The 20,222-nt window shown below is 31.4% G+C and overlaps 2 protein-coding genes across 2 annotated transcripts; both read right to left on the reverse strand.

Annotated features, from left to right (window-relative positions):
* Positions 1-551: 551 nt before the first annotated feature.
* Positions 552-11,019, reverse strand: LOC145763510 (sushi, von Willebrand factor type A, EGF and pentraxin domain-containing protein 1-like). The gene is made up of 29 exons (XM_082574969.1): positions 10,890-11,019; positions 10,668-10,753; positions 10,235-10,330; positions 9,900-10,017; positions 9,438-9,545; positions 9,068-9,160; positions 8,495-8,629; positions 8,148-8,274; positions 7,818-7,930; positions 6,963-7,224; positions 6,512-6,624; positions 6,161-6,422; positions 5,910-6,022; positions 5,576-5,837; positions 5,220-5,332; positions 4,884-5,145; positions 4,654-4,766; positions 4,182-4,443; positions 3,955-4,067; positions 3,604-3,865; positions 3,414-3,526; positions 3,111-3,287; positions 2,845-3,033; positions 2,492-2,680; positions 2,213-2,398; positions 2,011-2,122; positions 1,690-1,841; positions 1,228-1,391; positions 552-791 (listed from the first exon to the last, which is right to left on the reverse strand). Exons 1-29 carry the CDS (start codon positions 10,945-10,947, stop codon positions 618-620), a joined length of 4,527 nt encoding a protein of 1,508 aa, XP_082431095.1. The 5' UTR covers positions 10,948-11,019; the 3' UTR covers positions 552-617.
* Positions 11,020-11,896: 877 nt separating this feature from the next.
* LOC145751216 (ligand of Numb protein X 2-like) lies at positions 11,897-20,143 on the reverse strand. The gene is made up of 13 exons (XM_082567322.1): positions 19,279-20,143; positions 18,568-18,785; positions 18,103-18,257; positions 17,665-17,796; positions 17,398-17,510; positions 16,568-16,767; positions 16,084-16,287; positions 15,587-15,751; positions 14,858-14,974; positions 14,582-14,671; positions 14,181-14,436; positions 13,230-13,497; positions 11,897-12,865 (listed from the first exon to the last, which is right to left on the reverse strand). Exons 1-13 carry the CDS (start codon positions 19,934-19,936, stop codon positions 12,685-12,687), a joined length of 2,757 nt encoding a protein of 918 aa, XP_082423448.1. The 5' UTR covers positions 19,937-20,143; the 3' UTR covers positions 11,897-12,684.
* Between the last annotated feature and the right edge of the window lie 79 nt (positions 20,144-20,222).

Raw genomic sequence — 20,222 nt, forward strand, 5'->3', positions numbered from 1 at the left:
TTACATAGACCTGTTATCATTTTTTAAAACTGAAAGACATCATTTAACCCCTTTTCAAAAGCTTACAGAAGAGAAGAATTTATCAACGTCAAAAATCTTGATAACCAAATGTAATAATCACCCAAAAAATTTTATAAATAGTTTATAATAATATTTTCATATTAAACGATTTTTTTAAAAGCTACACTTATTTGTTTTTTACTGAATCCAGTAAAGTTGCTTTACATTACTCACCTATAGGCAAACCTAAAAGCTACCATATACTTCCCGTAAATAACGCAGTAAAGCAATTTAAAAACCCTAACTTAACAAAGATATAATAAAAAACATAAACAAACAATTGCAAATCAACAAATATAGCGAATGCGTTTTTTTTTAATTTTAAGTGTTTAAAATTTAATTTAGAAAATTGTTTGTATAAAGTCAAGCTAGTGTATAAGTTCATGAATAAAGCGCTTAACCAACCTAAGACTGCCAAATAATTAAATTCCGCGTATAAAAATACCCTTTTTTATAATAATTTTTCACTATAACAGATTACAACTTTTAGTTTTTATTGCAATTAACATAATAACACAAATATTACCACAAACTATGTACATTTAATATAAGATTTCTTAATTGGCGCATGGATCTCCACAAATTTGTGTACTAAGAGTTGTAGAGAAAGTGTCATCCAAGCCAGTAAAACCCTCCTCAGCGATAATAAGGTTTGCTTGTGAACCAGCGATTTGCAGTAACTGAGTAGGATCAAGACTACCACGTGGTGGGACAATACCAAGAGCGTAAGTCTAGAAAAAATATAAATAAAAAAAACTTGGTCCGGTAGTGTGGTTAAGGGGTCATGACAAGCGGACTACGAGCCGAAAGGTTTCGAGTTCGAGCTGCACCATTGCCACATTATTTGCCCTTAAACCCAGCGTTTACGGATAGCTCAAACACGTCATAACAGAACTTCCTCCCTCAATAAAAAATATCAAACCTATCACCTTTAGGTGACATGGAAAAAAAATAAAAGAAATGAAAGGACTTAGTCTTACTGTCTATAACAAGTAAAACAAATTGCAATCGGGTATCCCAGACAAAGACATCAGCTATAGTATAAGCTATCTCTTACAAAGCTAAACTTACAGCGATGTTGCTCACACACAATAAGGTAACTTATACATTTTAACATCTTATTTTTCCAAGTTTATTTAACTTAATAATGTTTTATTATCAACTTACGAAAACTCCTGCTTCTCTTAGATCCTCTGATATGACGTCGACCTCATCTTGAGATCGACCATCCGTAATAACAAGAACAACGTCATCAACATTTGGTCGGTTACCATTTTCTGGTCTTAAGACAACATTTAGTGCATGGGCAAGTGCCAAGCCAGTTCTCGTACCTAAAACAAAGTTTACATATTAAAAGTTCTGCGATATCAATAAACTTAAATTTGAACAAATAAGTTTTTTGTTTTTATTTTAAAATATCGAGTACCTATAGTGATAAAGATTGAGCCTAATCTGTCAATTGATCATAAAGCTAGGCAGATACAAGTTTTGTAAAAGTTCTTTTAGTGGGGTAAAAGAATGAAAAATTGTAAGTAGGGGACTAAAGACGTTGTACTGTAAGGCTATAAGTGCTTTAAACGTTAGTCACAGCACAGCTACAGAAAAAAAACTATAAAAGTTTGTAATTACCCGAGCCATCGTAAGGAATCTCGTCAAATCTTTGGAGAAAAGCGGCCATATCATCCGGGAAATCATTAAGAAGAATTTGGGTCGAATCGTCCACAACTGCATTGTATCTGAATACGGCGATTCGAGCAAGATCATCACCCAAAATAAAACTCCTAAAAAGATAATATCAATGTTGTTGCAGGACTTGTAAAATAAAAACACACTTTTATAAAGATGTTTATTATCTTTTGCTGGTTTTTGTATTGTTAAAACTTGTAAATGTCAATATTATACAAAGCTTTTTTTTAGGCTTTGAGGCAGACGTTATTTTATATAACCTACTCCAAAACTCTTCTAACAAAAGCTTTCATTGTAATCCAGTTTTCCTCCCCAACAGATGAGGATGAATCGAGAATAAACACAGCATCGAACTCAGCAAATGGTGGACAAGGTCCTTTGAAAATAAAATAACATTTGCATTTATGTGATTTTAAGTTTTTCATGCATACCTATATACTAACAATACTTAGTAATGATATCTTACTTGTACAACAAGGTTCTGGTACGCTCCAAGTGGTGTCGTTCAGACAAACGTTATCTGTAACATCGGCAGGATATAACCTGTAATCTTCATCAAGACACTCGAAAATGCATTCCGATGTTGCAAAGTTGTCATCTGAACAAGTGATTTGTCCATGCTCAAGAGGTCCTTGTGCAGGACATTCATTGGCTGTAAAGAACCAAATGTACTCGGTAATAAATTATTGTTAATATATATGCAAATATCATATACTTAAGAACACATAATGATGTTTGTACTTACGAATACAAACTGGAGCTGGTTCATCCCAAAACAAGGTCTCCCCGACTTCAACGCAGTTACTGTAAAGTGGCCCAGTACGAGTGTGATAATCTTCGCAGCCATATTCACATTGAGAACCAAGGACGTTTCCATTTGTGCAAACTAAGAACCCATTCTCGGGAGCTGGGGGCGGATCGTCGCACATTTTCACTAAAATAATTTTCAATTTATAAATGAATTAAATAAAATCATGAACACTGGTAGACTCAAAATTATCCATGCACCACTTGTTTTAACAAATACTAGCACATAAGTAAGGTTTAAAAAGAGAGCTATTTTCAGGTGCAATTAAAATTAATGTTCCTTCGGCCTACATTGACAAACTGGTGTTGGGTCACTCCAAACACCGTCATCTTCACTCTGAAGACAGGTCAGCACATCAGCTCCGGACAAAAAGTAGCGATCAGTGCAAGTAAATGTACAATCGCTTCCAACAAAGTTAGCATCGGTACAATCAACACCACCATTGACGAATGAAGTGTACTCCGGTATACAAACAATTCCTTTAAAAAACAACTACCTTAGTGATTTAATCAAATACACATATTTAAATACATTTTAAATCATACATTAAACTCACTTGGACATAATGGAACATCCGTTGACCACAGTCCATTAAGCTGACACCTAGATCGTAAATTTCCAACTCTAACAAACCTGGGATTGCAAGAAAAAGTGCAAACACTGGCAAAAAACTCATCATTTGTGCAATCTTGGTTCCCATTTCGTGGAGGCCTTCTCTCAGGACAAACAATTGCTAACAAAAGTAACATATTTTAAACTTAAATCTTCAAATCTGGATTTAACGAAAACTTTCAACAAAAAGAGTTAAAAACCAAAAATTTATTTTCACCAAATGTTTTGCTTAATTTTAAAGTAATACCCCTGCACGAAGCTGCTCGTGATGACCATACTCCAACAGCATCGTTATCAAAATCATCAAGGCAGGTGGATTGTACCTCACCTACTATTTCAAAGCCAAGATCACATCGAAATCTGGAATATCACAATTACACGCAAGTTAGCTCTGATCAGTAAAAGATTATGTGATTTAGCACCAAGTTTATTTTTACGTGCAAACGCTGTTCAAGCGGTTACGGTCGGTACATCTAATACCACCATCAATCGGTTGTCTGTGTGGAGGAATACATGTAATTTCAACGCATCTTGGAACATCACTTGACCATGTTCCATCAATTAAACAAGTTGCTTGGTCGCTTCCAGATAAGAAAAAGCCATCATCACAAACATAAGAACAAAGACTATCAAAGAAAACTCCATTTGTGCAATCTACACCTCCATTTGCTGGTGGACCTCGCTCAGGGCAAACAATTTCTTTAAATATTTAAATACATTATACAACCATTAAAATTTGAACTATGATACAATATTAAACAGTACAAAAGTTATTTTTTATTTATTACCTCTGCATGTTGGAGCTAAAGATGTCCATTCTCCTAAAGCATCACCGTTCAAGTCATCAAGACAAGTTGATTGTCTTTGGCCAACAAGTTCGAATCCAATATCACAAGAAAATCTGCAAAATTTTGTTATGTTAAATTGTATCATCTTGCAAGTAAAGCACGTTTAAAACTGTAGGATAAACTTTATTAGGGTTTATAATAGATCAAGTTGCAAATTTTTAACATACGTGCATTGACTGTCTTGGTTGTTAGAATCAGAGCAGACGACCCCTCCATTATCTGGTGCTGTATGCGGAGGTTCACAAGTAATTCTTATACAAATTGGAACATCTTCTGACCAAGTTCCATCAATTAAACAAGTCACTTCGTCGCTTCCAGATAGAAAGAAACCACCATCGCAAGAATATGTACAAACACTATCAAACAAAGATCCATCTGTGCAATCTACAGCTCCATTTTCAGGTCCGTCTCTTTCAGGGCAAACGATTTCTACAGATTAAAATATTCATCACAATAAGAAAGGTAAAAAAATTAAGATATTTTAAATCTTAATTAAGACTTATTTAAACTTAATACCGTTTAAAATAAAAAACAACCAGAAATGAACTTTTAGTTTACTGTCAAACAAATTTTAAACCTTCTACAACTTTTAAAACTCTAAAAATATATGTAACTTGAACCAAAAAACTTTTTGATTACCTCTACAAGTAGGAGCTAAAGATGTCCATTGGCCCAGAACATCATTGTCCAGGTCATCAAGACAAGTAGATTGTCTTTGTCCAATAAGATCAAAACCAAGGTCACAAATGAAACTGTAAAAAAACATAAATACATGTAGAGTATTGAAGAAGTTAAAACAGATTTGGTTCCAATTTCAAACCGTTCTTGAATTTTTGGCAAATATATGAAAGTTATTAATATATTCTTACGTGCATTGGCTGTCTTGGTTGTTAGAATCAGAACAAGAGACACCTCCATTATCTGGCGCTGTATGCGGAGGTTCACAAGTAATTCTTATACAAGTTGGAACATCTTCTGACCAAGTTCCATCAATTAAACAAGTCGCTTCGTCGCTTCCAAACAAGAAGAAACCACGATCACAAATATACGAACAAACACTATCAAACAAAGCTCCATTTGTGCAATCTACAGCTCCGTTTTCTGGTCCATCTCTCACAGGGCAGACAATAGCTAATATTAAATTTAAATATTACAAATTAAAAATGTAGGTCTAAAATGATTATCAAAGACAAGTATTTTACTACCTATACACACAGGAGCCAGAGATGTCCATTCTCCTTGAGCATCATTATCTAAATCATCACGACAAGTTGATGCTGGACTTCCAACTAAATCGAAGCCAATGTCACAAGTAAACCTAAAAACAGGGTGTTAAAATATTTAAAAATACAACAAATGTTAAATTAATAAAACCTACACGCCTAACCAAATTAGTAGAATAAAGTTCTTTCATCATTTTAACCTTACAGAACGTCACATTGGAAAATATTTAAAAAAATAAACAATTAAATAATCTGTTAGCAACATTGCACTATGCATTTTGAAGTTTATAGTCTTGTTATTATTTGGTAAATCTATATATAGATACTCAGGTACTCACGTGCAGACACTATTTTCATTGATTGAATCCGTACAATCAACATCTCCATTTATTGGAGCTGTAAATGGAGGTGGACAAGTTATTCTTATACAAGTTGGAACATCTTCTGACCAAGTTCCATCAATTAAACAAGTCGCTTCGTCGCTTCCAGACAAGAAGAAGCCATCATCACAAACATATGAACAAAGGCTGTCAAAGAAAACACCGTCTGTGCAGGCTACTTCTCCGTTAGCTGGTGCAGGTCTTAGTGGGCATACAATAGCTTAAGCACAAAAGATAAAATTAAAATAAATCATTTTACTGTGTCTGGGTTATTTTTTATTTTTAGGTTCACCTCTGCAAGTAGGAGCTAATGAGGTCCATTGACCTTGAGCATCATTATCAAAGTCATCAAGGCAAGTTGACTGTCTTTGTCCCACCAGATCGAATCCAAGGTCACAAGTAAAACTGTAAAAATGATTATTATAATCTGATAATCTTTGTCATCACAGTATGTTTTCGTTTCACAAAAACGTAACATTGGTGTAACATATTGTTTGGACAAATACACTTATCATTATAATAATATTTATAAATACCACGTACCTGCAAACACTATTTTGATTGTTCGAGTCTGTACAATCTACATCGCCGTTAGACGGCGCCACATGCGGTGGTGGACATCTTATTCTTATACACCTTGGAACATCACGTGACCATGTTCTATCAACTAAACAACGAGCCTCATCAGCCCCAGATAGAAAGAAACCATCATCGCAAATGTAAGAACAAACACTGTCGAAGAAATTTCCGTCAGTACAATCCACAGCTCCATTTCCAGGTGGACCTCGCGCAGGGCAAATGATAACTAGTATAAAGTATAAGAATTAAACAAAAAATTAAAGTACAAGGAAGACTATGAATATCATTATAACACCTATATAAATATTCAACTACCTGAGCAGACTGGAGCTAAAGATGTCCATTCTCCCTGAGCATCATTGTCCAAATCGTCAACACAAGTTGACTGTCTTTGTCCTACTAGTTCGAATCCACGATCGCAAGTGAATCTAAAATTTAAATGGTCAAGTTTAATAAGGTTTAAAGAGACCATTTAAAACGGTTAAATCTTTACAGTGAAAGTGATTTTAGCGATTTTTTTAGGACCATTTATAAGTAAACACTAGTAAGACATTGCAAATTTGATTTCTTCTAAATTTAAGCAGGTATTTAAATTAAGTTTTTGTTAACTTTAAAAAGTCTGAAGTAAAAACTGATTCAGTCTAACTAAAAGTTTGTAGAACTATATAGGCTGTTTGGTATTGTTTTTGAAATATTTTGTTGCAAAGGCACGCTGTGTTTAACCTAAACAAACTATTTAAGAAGTTTATCTACACAAACAACATACCTACAAATGCTGTTCTCGTTATTATCATTCGAGCAATCAACTGCTCCGTTAATCGGATCAGAAAATCTTGGTTGGCAAGTTATTCTCACACAGGTTGGAACATCACGTGACCATGTTGCGTCAAGTAAGCAAGTTGCCTCGTCGCTTCCAGATAAAAAGAAACCAGCGTTACAAGTATATGTACAAACGCTTAAAACGAGTGCGCCGTTTGTACAAGTGACTTCACCATTTTGAGGAGCGTCTCGTTCAACACACATACTTGCTGATTAAGTAAAAATAACATAAGTATTAATAATTACTAAGAAGGATTAGTTTCTAGGCAGTGTAACAGGTTTAACCTAAAGCCAGAATCATATTCACGCAACACCGTAGACTATGATTAATTAAGTTAAATAGACTTCTACATAATCCAAGTTCATTTTCATAATAAAAAGTTTTGAAAATGAATATCTATATATATCGAAAGCTTTAAATTAATAGACAATTATTATACTTCTATGTCTAATTTAAAAACCTTTAAAATACAAAAAAAACTGTCGTTAAGGGTACATAAGTTGGGTTTGGGGACCATGCCATAACATACTTAAAATCTTTATGTAAACATTAAAACTTTTAGCATGTTTTAAATCATTAAATTGATTTTGTCATTTTTTCCCGTCGCATTGTTGTAATATTAATTGTATATCGTATTTATTATTTACTTTTATCAATGTGCGGAAAACCAAAATAAAAAAAAATAAAATAAGTACTTACTGCAAAAAACCATAAGCCTATATTACAAAATACAGCCCGTAAGACTTAACTAGTAACTAATCATTGTACGTGACAAAATATTTTAATTCTCTTAATAACAACCTCTGCATGTTGGCGCCGGCGAAGACCACAATCCTTGCGCATCATTATCATTGTCGTCCTCACAGATTGAAGTGGGATTCCCGACCAGCTCAAAACCAACCGAGCAAGCAAATCTAGAAAAATTTGTTTATAAGCCGCTCATATCTGGTGCAATTTGCGTTTATACTTTGTTGTATAATTAAAGATAATCAACGGAGTAAATACAATATAATCCAACTTTGTTTATGAAGATTAAAACAATCACAATGGATTTAAATCATTTGTTTTAAACAACACCACGGACTTAAACCGATATTTATTTACATATACACAGTTTAACGTTTAACGTACGAGCACACGCTGCCTTCATTGTTGTCATCCGTGCATTGCACGCTGCCGTCAGTGGGCGCTCTATGTCGTGGTCTACATCTCAATGATTCGCAAAGCGCGGGAGGGACAGACCATTCGCCGGTAGCAACTACGAAATAATTGAACAAACATGATTTTGTGCCGTTTTTTCAAAACTCAATTTAAGAGGCATTAAAATTAGATAGGCAACGTTAACTATGTGTGGATATATTTATACTACACACCCATACTTAGTTTTTACCGCAGAAAAACTTGTTTAAATTCAAACCTGTTTTGTAAGTTTATATATGTATATAACAAACTATATTAATGTTAATTTAAAAACTTACGACAAGTAATGTCGGTTCCCCTCAAAAGAAAGCCTTCGTCGCAAGTATATTGGCAAAAGCTTCCATAATTATTAAGATTTGTACAAGTTACTTGACCATATTGTGGATTGACTAGAGGCGGATCACATGTGATAGCTATACAAATTTTTAATAAAAAGTTAAAAATTAATTTTAATTTAATATTGGCTGATATTTTGGTGTGTATATACCCATGCAACATAATTTTTGGTTTCTATAAATATTTGTGTTTTGGGTTCAAGCAAGTTGTGTAGACGAATACAAACGCTAAGTTGGCACGTGATTTTAACATTAAATACTTCAACATAATTTTTAATTGCAAGTTTTTTATTAATTGTTTTGTATTGCCTCTAGCAACATATTTCGTGGCATTACATTTTTGTTATTTATTCCGTCTAAAGCGTCACGAAAAAAATGTTAATCCCGTGGTTTTGTTAAGCTTTGAAAAATTCATAAACAGTCTGCTCAAACAGGTTATTATTTTTAATTAAAAAGGAATTTGAAAAGAAAATATTGCCGAAGACCTTGGGTTTGTTTGTAATTTCTTGTACTTACGTTCGCAGGTTGGCACAGGCTTGTCGAACTGAGCAGTGTTTAAGAATCTGTCTAATCTGCAAGTACTCGACAGATCTCCCACCAGCACAAAATCTAAACCGAAAACGAAACGTGAGCGATTAAAAGAGAAACATTTTTAATAAGTTACAATCTCGCGTTAATCAAAACACATTAAAGGGAAAATTTTAGGTTTGAACCGCAAATTACATGAAATTAAACGTTTGCAGTTTTCTTTGAAGATATATATTTTTAAACGTCCAAAATAAAATTGAACAAATGTGATCAACATTAATTAATTCAAGAAAACTTTAAAAATGTTATTTTAAAAACAATTAAAAATGTATTGATGAAATTTGCATAACATTTTCACCTGAATGGCAGGTAAAAATGCATTCGCTTCCGATTTCAGTTTCAGAATTGTGATAAAAACATTCTTTTGTCCCATTTACTGGAGCTTCAATTGCTGGACAAAATTGAGCTAAACAAAAAAAACTATTTTAGAAACAAAATATTTTAGAAATTTTTTAATTGTTTTTAAATCGACATGTAATGAAAAATGATATGTGATTTTTATATGGCGGTTTAGGCTGTGCATGTACGCCCGATTCGCAATGTCTATAAATATTCCCAAATACGTAAAATCGTGTGCTAAAATAGAACGAGCTAAATATGGATATTTAACGCGTCTGACCTCAACATACAATCCGTGAAAACAATAAAAAAACTGATTATAAATTCCAAGAAAAAGATACAAATAATTTTAATTAATTTGGTAATAAATATCACAACAATTTTTTTTAATAAAAATATGGTGTTTTATAATAATTCTTACGTCCGTCTAAACAGAATAAAGAAGGTTGGTTACAGGCTTCGAAACCACAGCAACAGCGACAAACTGTGTGTGAAACTTTGGGATTACATTGGGTTGGGAACCAAGCTGGCCTTGGGTTCTGTATTGTAATAAACCAAACAGAATTAAATAATTTTTAACATCTACTTTAGCATAAAAAATTATTGGTCGCCAACTTTTTCAAGTTGTGCATGTATTTAAAATTAACAAACACACACACATAAATTTGTTTATCATATTTACAAAGTCTTACACTTACTTCAATTTTTTATTTTAGTTTTTAGTATATTTTATCTTATATATTAATGTATAGCTACCTGAATATAGTTGTTATCGCAGGCATTGATTTGTTTGCAACGTTTAAAAATCACCATTCCTCGGTTGTTCGTTCGAACCTCGTTGTAACAAACCTCCTGTAAAAATTAATGTGCATTTACTTATGTATTATTCTTAAACTTAACATGTTAATAAAGATTTTCAGAGCACTAAACACATTTAAAATATTTTATATGCAAGTAACTCACAGTTGAATTCCTATTAAAATATGCCTAACATTTAAAATTTGCCTAAAAACAAAAAGTGGTGTTTTAACCCCAAAACTTCGATGTTTATACAGGGTTTTTTAGCCCTACGCACAACTAAATATACACTTATTTTGTTGCCTATTAAAATGTTGCATGTAAAATTTGCTTAAAATGTTATACAATTTTTTTAAGGTATAAATTTTTAAAGAAATTTTAAACAAGTTACCTCGTTTTCTTCACAATCCATCATTCTTCCTTTTTCCAGACATTCATCATTTGTGAAAACATTCTCGCAGGACCAGCAGCGTAGAGCTTAAAACAAAAAACGTAACTGTTACAAATTTAACATTATAAACCTAATTTATATATATTTAAATAATGGCAGGCAACTTGCAGTTTAGTTTAAAGCAGAACAACTTAAATTGTGCTTTATAATTTCAATATTTACCTTGGCTCGAAGCTATCAGAGCAATCAGCGATAAAACGAAAACTAGTCGGACCTGCATATTGAAGAAAGACTTGACTATTACCTTGACAGAATAGACAGTTTGCTTTATATAGCGATGTCATTTTTCTTCTCGATTTAATTACTGCCACGCGTTGAACGGATTAAAGTGACTAACGCCATATTTTTAAGTAGAGAACGAGAAAGTTTGTTGTTTATGTTGTATTTGAAGAAATTAGCTCGAACTAACTGGAAGAACCTGTTTCTAAAATTTTAGGAACTTTTTTTAACGGTATTAAACAAAACCATGTTGTTTTTAACACATTAAATTTAAGCCAAACATGTACAAACCAATTTATTATCTTAGATTACATTTTATATGTTCTAAAAACAATATTCACTATCTTGCGCTTACAGTTCTCTGAATTGTACAACTGCTACTGCCACCACATACTTAAACAAAGTCTACATGGTTATATAACAGAATTCCTTGGAAAAAGCAAAAAAGTTACCACGTTTTTTCTTGTTTATGCCTAAATTTCGTTTCTTCGTCTTAAGCGCTGCGTAGCCTTGAAAAAAGGCGTTATTTTTGCGCAGCACAAAATCTCAAAACCCTAGGCTTGTTTACAAAATAAGCATTCCAATACCAAAAATTTAAAACAAGCCATTATACGTTCATAGATAAACTTTATATCAATAATCGTAGACCTTATTTAACTTACTATTGGAATATAACGTAAAATCTTAAAATGTAATTTATTTTTAAAGTCCCCAAGAATTTGCCAAAAAAATAATTTTTAAAAGTGGCTATGCTATACATTTCTTTGCTACTTATAATTATATATTTCAAGGGCTTGGGTAAATTTTAAATTGAGATCTTCTACTACAAAGAAAACTTTTATAACACATACAAATTAAACGATATACAAGTGTATTATTTTATTTGTAAGTTAGTTAAACGATCTAACACTGAACTAATCACCCAAAATAATTGCTTCCAAAAATAAAAACATTTCATCAAATTGTTAGTATTACAAAATCACAATAAAAAATATAACGTACATAAGACATCAGCAAAAAATTGTTTTAGATATTAAATGTAGATATGCGAATTGATTTTGGAACTACAGTATTCTATATTATATAAACATTTTAAGAAAAAACCTTTGGTCTATAAAAAAATGATAAAAAATAGGTGATACGCATAATTTAAAGCAAAAATTGTGCCTGGTTATATTTACAAATATTATTGCACACAGATTTTACAATATAAAGTTATCATTATTTCGTTATCGACAGCGTTTTTGATGTGAGAATAGTTAAGCGTGCAAAATCTATATAAAACTAGCCATAGACTTACCTTAGCGCATTTAGAAATAGAAAATAAAAGCAGCGGCATTTTGAAATATATTTATTAAAAAAACGGTCAGGGATTCTATAAAGTTTGGTCAGGGATTCTATAAAGTTTCCTTATAAAGTGGATCTTGCAACAATACAGTATATATAGCCAATGAAAAAATATCTCAAAAAAAGAAAACTTTATTAATATTAAGATAAGAAAGTAGCAAAAAAAAAACAGACATGATTTCCGCACAAGTGCCTTTGAAATAGTTAAACAAAAAAACAAGCAATGAATTAGAACAGGAAAAAAATTAAAAATTAAATAAAAAAAAAATTATTCACAAGAAATAGAACCGACAGGCTATGAAATAGATAAGCAAAAAAAACAGCAAGAAAAAGCATTTATAAAATAAGTAATGGTTGAAATTTACAAAAAAAGAATAAGAGAAGGTAAATACTAATGTAGACTGCCAGGCCATGACATGATGGTTAACACAACTGGGGCTGGGGCACTTTTTAAAGCCTGGACAACTGTAGAATGGGGCATTTTAGCAGCATCTCTCCCGTTGATGGCAACTATTTCATCCCCACATTTTAAACCTGCTTGTAAGTCTGCTGGACCACCAGGCACAATATATCTAAAATATAATTTTATTTTTTTTAAATTAAAATGTAAAAAATTATTCTTAATGTAGAATCTAAAAGAAAATTTTTTTTTATGTCATCTTAGGATGATAGGTTTTATATTTTTTCTTGGGAAAGGGTGTGCAGTTAGAAAGTTGGGCAAGTAGTGTGAAATTGTGCAGCTTAAACCCAAAACCTTATGGTCATTCCAGGGTTTGCTGTAAGGTCGTGTTTGGCTATCTGTAAACGCCGGGCTCAAGAGTAAAAAGTGTGAAATTAGTGCAGCTCGAACTCAAAACCTTAAGGCTTGTAGTCTGATGCCATGACCTGTATACCACACTATCAAATGCAGTTAATTTAATTTAAAAAGTTGCTTACTTTACAAACACCAGTGAAGAGAAATCATTTCCCACTTTCCCTCCGACGATACTGAACCCTAACCCACACTGCTGAGTCCTCCGGATCATAACCTCATGCACGATCCTGCAGGGTGAAGGAACAGCGAGCCACATCCTCCAAGAGGGAGTCCAAGATGCCCAGGAGTTTCCTCCACTTCCTTTTTTTCTTCCTCTCTCATGGAGGACTCCGCTAAGCTCCTCCCATAAAGCAAAGTCCTCATCTTTGCCTTCATAGTTTAATTCAACAGCTAAAAAAATAATAAAATAAAAATTTAAGGGCTAATTATATATGATAAAATAAATAAGTAATCATAAAAAGGTATAAAAGAAGTAAGTTATATTATAAGCATTTTATATTTATATGAACTAGTTGAGCAAATTTATCAATTGTACAAAACAAAACAACACACAGGAAATAAAAACAAAAAGAATTTTAAAAACAACAGAAAAACAAAAACAATAAAACAACTTTGCGTTGTAAATATAAACAATTTGTACGAAATTAAAATTTTACAACAAGAGAATATCCATAAAAATCTAACATTGTTCCTTTTTACACTAGCTTTTTATATATATTTTGAATTTTTCTCAGTACACAATTTTGAATCACATTTTTTTTTAGTATATATATATCTTTATCCTCGATGTGGGAAAGTCGAATGCGCTACTTAAACATAGAGTATCATCAGTTACTCCGACCAAGTTTCGAGTTGCCTGTGGCAGTTTGGGATATTATAAATTATAATTGTCCGGTATTTATGCTGCTGATTAAGTACTGGCTCAGCAGGAGTTCATACCGTTTATAGCGCCTTACTCAAGGGCGCTACAGCATAAGATAAGTAGGGATTGAACCCACGACCTCATGTGTGGTGTAGCAAGCGTTCTTACCACTACAACCACGCTGCCGGTTGAAATTAAATAATCAACTTACCAACAAGCACTACATCTTTACAATGTTGAGCTGCATCTTTTAACACAGAAATAGCTTGAACATGGCTCAATCCCGTAAGATGAATTCCATTCACTTCAATTAAAAGATCACCGCGCTTCAGTCGTTTATCTCGTCCGAGGACCCCTAGTGGTTGAACATCCTGCACAAAGACAGGAAGATCTCCTCTCGCTCCCGATGCCCCTCCTGCAACCACAATCCCAAGACTTTCTTGTGCAGCTTTAGAAACTGAAATAATCTGAATAAAATCAAAATTATTTTTTTGTGTAAAAAAATTAAAAAGCTAAGTAAGGAAATCCCTTTATAAAAAAAAGAAAAAAAAATATTTTCTGCTATATACTGGTATTATTATATTTGCTATAAATTTAAATAAAATTAAATACCTTTTCTTTGAATGAAGTTTTAACTTGTTGTGAAATTGATTTTTGAGAAACCAGCCTCACAGCCGGCGTTGGAGCACTAGAAGTTGAAATCTAATAAAATAACAAACACAAATTAAATAAGAAAGCTAAAAAACATCAGAAAAATAGTAAATTTAATAGAAATTAAACAAGTCACATCCAATAAAAATTGCTTAGTCTAAAATGAATTCATTTAAAAAGTAACAACACCTATTGTTTTATAAAACATTAGTTTGATTAACAAATAAAGAAACCTACATTTTGTTGTTGTTTGTTCCTTGGTAAAGTTTTATCAGTGGCATATGGATTCTTAATTATATCAACAGGTTTCATTTTTTGCCGACTCACCACAATATCAACTCTTTCACCAGAAGTCTGAAACAAATTAGTCTACGTCAGCAAAATTTTAAAGTTTCACATTATTCATCAAAAAACAAATTAGGTGAAACAATGGAGATGAAAATATTTATATAAAAATTAGAATGGTGCAACATATAAAATAGAAATTTACCCAAAAATTGCAACATTTAAATTTTTTACAAAAAAGGACCATCTCAATTTAATAAGATAACACTAAACCGTTGCTATAGAAAAGCAAATATAAAACAAAGCATACAAATTTAAAAGCAAGTAGGCTCTTAATTTAGACAATATTATTTTCTTTTTTATTACACTAAACAGACATTTTAAATAAATAAAAAAAAATAATTTAAAAGCAAGTAGGCATACTTTCCTTAATTTAGACGATATTAGTTTATTTTTCATTACACTAATCAAACAGGTATTTAAATAATAATAAAATACAATAAAAACTTTAAAGACTGAATCAACACCAAACAAAATAACCAAAAGTTAATTTTGTGATTCAGTCGATTATTCAACTCAAGTAGGAAACAAATCCATAAAAATTTACAAAACAATCAACTGAACAACATCATTACTACACTCACAGTAATTTCAAGCACTTCAGTCTTACAAAAAACTTACTTGAATCACCCTTGCTGCTATTTCTGGAGTGCCATCAAAAAGATCGGTGTGAGCAATTTCCAATATTCGGTCGCCAACTTGTAGTTCTCCACTTGCGTGAGCTACTTTGCCATCGACAAGTTCTAAAATATAAATACCAGGTCTCCCGTCTTCGCATGTAGTGATCTGAAAAAGTAACGACAAATAAATAAACGATAATTTTATAGAAAGTGTTTTTGTGGCCTTGTTTTTTAATGTAAATTGTAATGCATAAAATAAATCTTTTTAGAATTAATAAACAGTTAAACATAAAATGTAAGATAGGTTTTATATATGTTTAAAATGGCCTTAACCAAGCGCATAATAAATTCCTTTTGCTTTAAATTATATGCGTTAAGTTTGTGTTGCCGACAAAGTAAAAAGTAAAAAAAATGAAATCGAAAAAAATTCAAAAATAACAATTCTATGTTTAGAATTTAAAAACATAAATTTTAATGTAAAACGCCAAGTTTACAAACCTTGATTCCTAGTTGTTCAGATGGAGGTTTTAACAAACAAACAGCAATCCTCTCCGAATACATTTGTTCATCTCTAACAACTGAGTAATCAGTCAATGAAGGAGTTTTTTCTCGCAGAACTGTGAACCTCATCAAGTGAGAGCACTGGGCAAGAATAGCTCTAGCTTCAACATGACTTATACAGTAAAAATCTTCACCATTAACCTAAAAAATACAATATTTTATACTTAAAAAAACATATTTTACAAAGCTTCTTTATTTGCGTAGTACCTATGCAAAATCAATAAATAATTAAAACATTTAAACACAAAAAAATCGACAAAAATTTAAAAAAAATTAGTTTATATATAAGCTATACAATGGTTTATGTCAAAAAAAAAATCGAAAAATACACCTACGAATTTTTGAATACCTTTTTCTCCAAATTATACATTTCCGAAATGTAGCTTTAGTTTTATTTAAATGTATACGAAGACAAAATTACCTCTATAATAATATCCCCTCGCTTTATTCTACCATCTTCAGCTACTAAACTATGAGAAATTATATTTTGAATAACGACATTCCTTAACGGGGTATCGTAGCCTCCAACTATTGCTATACCAAGTTCTGCTACCCCTTCTGGTCTAAATATTTCAACTGTGTGCTTCGTGCAGTCAGGATACATGCTGTCCATTGGGTTACCTGTTATAAACATAAAGGTATTTAATGGTTATAGCCTGGTTGATATTGCTATTTATGACCTTTACACAAATTATTTGTACAGCTAGAAAATTTAGAAACAATTTAGTACTGATATTTAGAGGTACGTATATACTATATTTTAAAATTATTACTATAATAAAAAGTAAAGTCAGTTTAAAATTAGTTTTACAATAAGATCATAAAATGTTTATAGTATTTTAGTATAGAGTATTTTATTCCTATTTTAATTTAAAAATCATTTGTAAATGTCAAAAGCAGTATTTTAAACTCCTATTAGATCTAATTTTATGAAAATTCTAATTTAATTTTTCACACGTACAAGTAGATAAGCAGTATATATATAAAAAAAACTTTTTCTTCGTAAGAAAAATCATTAATAATGCATACTTTCAACTACATTTGTAGACAATTTAAAATTTAATTTTAAAAATTTCCATCATTTTTTTTTAAAAACAAATTTTCGAATGTAAAATAAACATTATAAAATAATGCATAATTTATGCTGCAGTCTATAATTACATTCTATTCCACTCCCCTATGTCTATTATTATTAAAAATTTCAGGCAGAATTTAAAATATTTTAAATATTTATTGATTTTGTTAACCTACCGTCCATATGTTGATATTTACAGTGCGAGTTATGTTCTGTTTGTTTGTTTCTGGGTCCCTTATAAGAACAACCAAACATTGATTTGGAACATCTAACAACAGTGCCAGGACATCTAAAAAAAAAAAGATTTTTGTGTAAAAAATGTTAAATTTATTTAATTTTAAAATTTACAAAAAAATTAATTTACTTAAACTTTTAGTAATTTTTTTTGTTTTTTAATATAAAATTGTGTTAGAATTTTTTAATTAACTTTTTTTTAATCTGACCTTTCTTTCAAATGACCTTTAACGTCAGATCTTGATAAAACAAGTTTACAGAATTCATTGTTAGGACAATAAACTGATAATTTGCTCACCAACTTTTTCATAACCAAACTAGATTGCCAGCAATCAGTTGAACTAAAAATTAAAAAAAGAAATGACTTAATATATATATAAACAAAAATAACAAACAGTTTTAATTGATGGTTATACAATGTTATACAATAAGGTTATATTATATCTAAATATTAAGTTTGTTTACAAATGCGTTCTTAAAACATTAAATTTTTTATAAAAAGCATTACCATAATTAAAACAACACTAATTAAACTAAGTCTAAACAAATGTATGGCCTACAGTTAAACTATATATTAACCATTAGTTATATAATATAACATAAAATAATTATTTTATTCAGTAAGAACAATACATAACTTAACTTACTTGAGGGATAGTTCTTTTCTATCAATGGGACACATTTTCTTTAATTGAATGTAGTTCTTCAAACACAAAGCACAGTAGGTGTGCCCACATTTTGTATCATATGGATCCACAAAAGGTTGCAAACAAATATCGCATTGTAAGTCATCGTCTATTTCCTAAAATCAAAACAAAAAGTTAAAGTTTGTTATCAGTATGTTTAATATAGCCTTTTTTAAAACAATTTTATATAAAAATCTCATTAAAATTTTTTTATTTAAATTGATTTGGCAAGAGCTATCAATTTTATGACCTAACCAAAATTAAACAGCTACTTTTCTAACAATTTTATTGCCTTTACAATTAAAAAAAAAATATATATATACTAACACATCCTTTTTTTAAATAGGCCTAGAATTACCAGCCCATAAAAAGTATAAAGCAAAATTTAACATGTATTTTCAAAAGAGTTTAAAAGATGCCATTTACCTCAACATAATCATATTCATGGTTCTCTGTAAGTCTATGTCTCTGCCCACACTGCTTGCATAATGGAGAAGCATTTATATTCGAAGGTTTGTGAGTAAGATGGCAAGTTTTATCAACTTGAGGTTGAGTGTTAGACATTTGAGGTTGAACTTCCATAAGGGTTTGATTGCTTTCGTCTGTATTACTTGTGCGCCTGCTTCTTTTATAACTGTTGGAATCTATAAGTTAATTTGTTTTAGTTCATTTTTTTTTGTATATATCTTTATCCTCGATGTGGAAATATTGAATGCACGACTTAAACATAGAGTAACAAAAGTTACCCCGACCCAGTCTCGAGTTGCCTGTCGCAGTTTGGGATATTATAGATTACAATTGCCCGATAATTATGCTGCTGATTAAGTGCTGGCTCAGCAGGAGTTAGTACCGTTATATTTAACCCACGACCTCATGTGTGGTGTAGCAAGTGTTCTTACCACTACACCACGCTGCCGGTTGACGTGGCAAACCTTGACAAGTTTTTGTTCGAAATTTAAAGAGAAAGTTTAATGACCAAGGCAGGCATCAGTATGTTTAAAGTATAGGCCTATATATATATATATAGAAAGCACATATACAAGTTAAACAACAGAAAATATAAATAGTAAAAAAAAATTTACTGACGATTAAACTGTTAACTTTTTTTACAAGAATAAAATAAAGTAGAAAACATACCTCCAGCAGCAGAGTTTTTGTCTGATTTTTCATGCACCAATTTTTTATCTTTTGATTTTGATTTTTGCTTCGATTTTACCGGTGGGGTATTAGTATGTGTTTTTCTCTGAGTGCTATGTGAAGGTATTCTTAATTCATTAGAATTACAATTTTGATTTGTAGTACTTGTATGTGCTTCTGATATATGCTCATATTCATTCAGATATGGTTCAGAATTATGTCTAGAATGAATAGTTTTTGATTTATCGCTTGTGCGTTGATGTTTGTCAGTTTTTAATGAATTTGAAGATGACGCTTTGTTTAATTTTAGCGAGTCAGGATTTTTGTGTCGTTGTTCACTTTTACTTCGGTGTGGATTGATTTGACTTACTTGACCGATTGGTGGTGAAGTGGTATAAGAATAACTTAAAATCTCTGATTTTGGTGAGTTTATTTGCAAATTTCTTGATTGATTTAGTAACCTTCCGACAGCTACAAAACCAACAGCACCTCCTTTATCGGTGACTTCAACAACGTCACTACTTATACATGGTTTGTCAATTGCCTGTTCTAATTGTATGTCCATGATTTGTGAAAATTCGTCGCTATCTTCACTTAAATAATCGACAGGAGGTAAATCTATATCCTTGTTTAAATCGTCTTCAAATGCATATTCCATTGCGACGACTATAATTAACTTAGTATTTTCCTTGCTCGATCAGTCGATAGCTATTTCTGCAGACAGATCGTTATATATTTTATTATTTATTATCACATAAAATCTTTAACAACATAACCTATTTGTTCGTATTTTGTCCCAAAAACGCAACGTTTTTTAAGGGTTGTTAGGCGCCAATAAGTAACAACAGGAACTGAGACAAAACCAACATTGGCCTTCCACTTACGGCGAGTTGCAATTCTCCTAAACTTTTGTTACCTTACCTTTGAATGACGTCAGGGTGAGG

This window comes from Corella eumyota, chromosome 1, assembly GCF_963082875.1.
Source record: "Corella eumyota chromosome 1, kaCorEumy4.1, whole genome shotgun sequence".
NCBI classification, from domain to species: domain Eukaryota; kingdom Metazoa; phylum Chordata; class Ascidiacea; order Phlebobranchia; family Corellidae; genus Corella; species Corella eumyota.

Bases quoted from the DNA above. Each gene is read 5' to 3' on its own strand.
- LOC145751216 (XM_082567322.1), bottom strand. From the start codon at position 19,936: ATGGAATATGCATTTGAAGACGATTTAAACAAGGATATAGATTTACCT. The intron at 15,752-16,083 runs GTTTGTAAACTT...TTACTTTTTCAG, and splicing joins CTGAACAACTAGGAATCAAG to ATCACTACATGCGAAGACGG. The intron at 12,866-13,229 runs GTAAGCAACTTT...ATTATATTTTAG, and splicing joins TCTTCACTGGTGTTTGTAAA to ATATATTGTGCCTGGTGGTC.
- LOC145763510 (XM_082574969.1), bottom strand. From the start codon at position 10,947: ATGCAGGTCCGACTAGTTTTCGTTTTATCGCTGATTGCTCTGATAGCT. The intron at 7,931-8,147 runs GTACGTTAAACG...AAATTTTTCTAG, and splicing joins AATGAAGGCAGCGTGTGCTC to ATTTGCTTGCTCGGTTGGTT. The intron at 5,146-5,219 runs GTAGTAAAATAC...ATTTAATATTAG, and splicing joins TCTGGCTCCTGTGTGTATAG to CTATTGTCTGCCCTGTGAGA.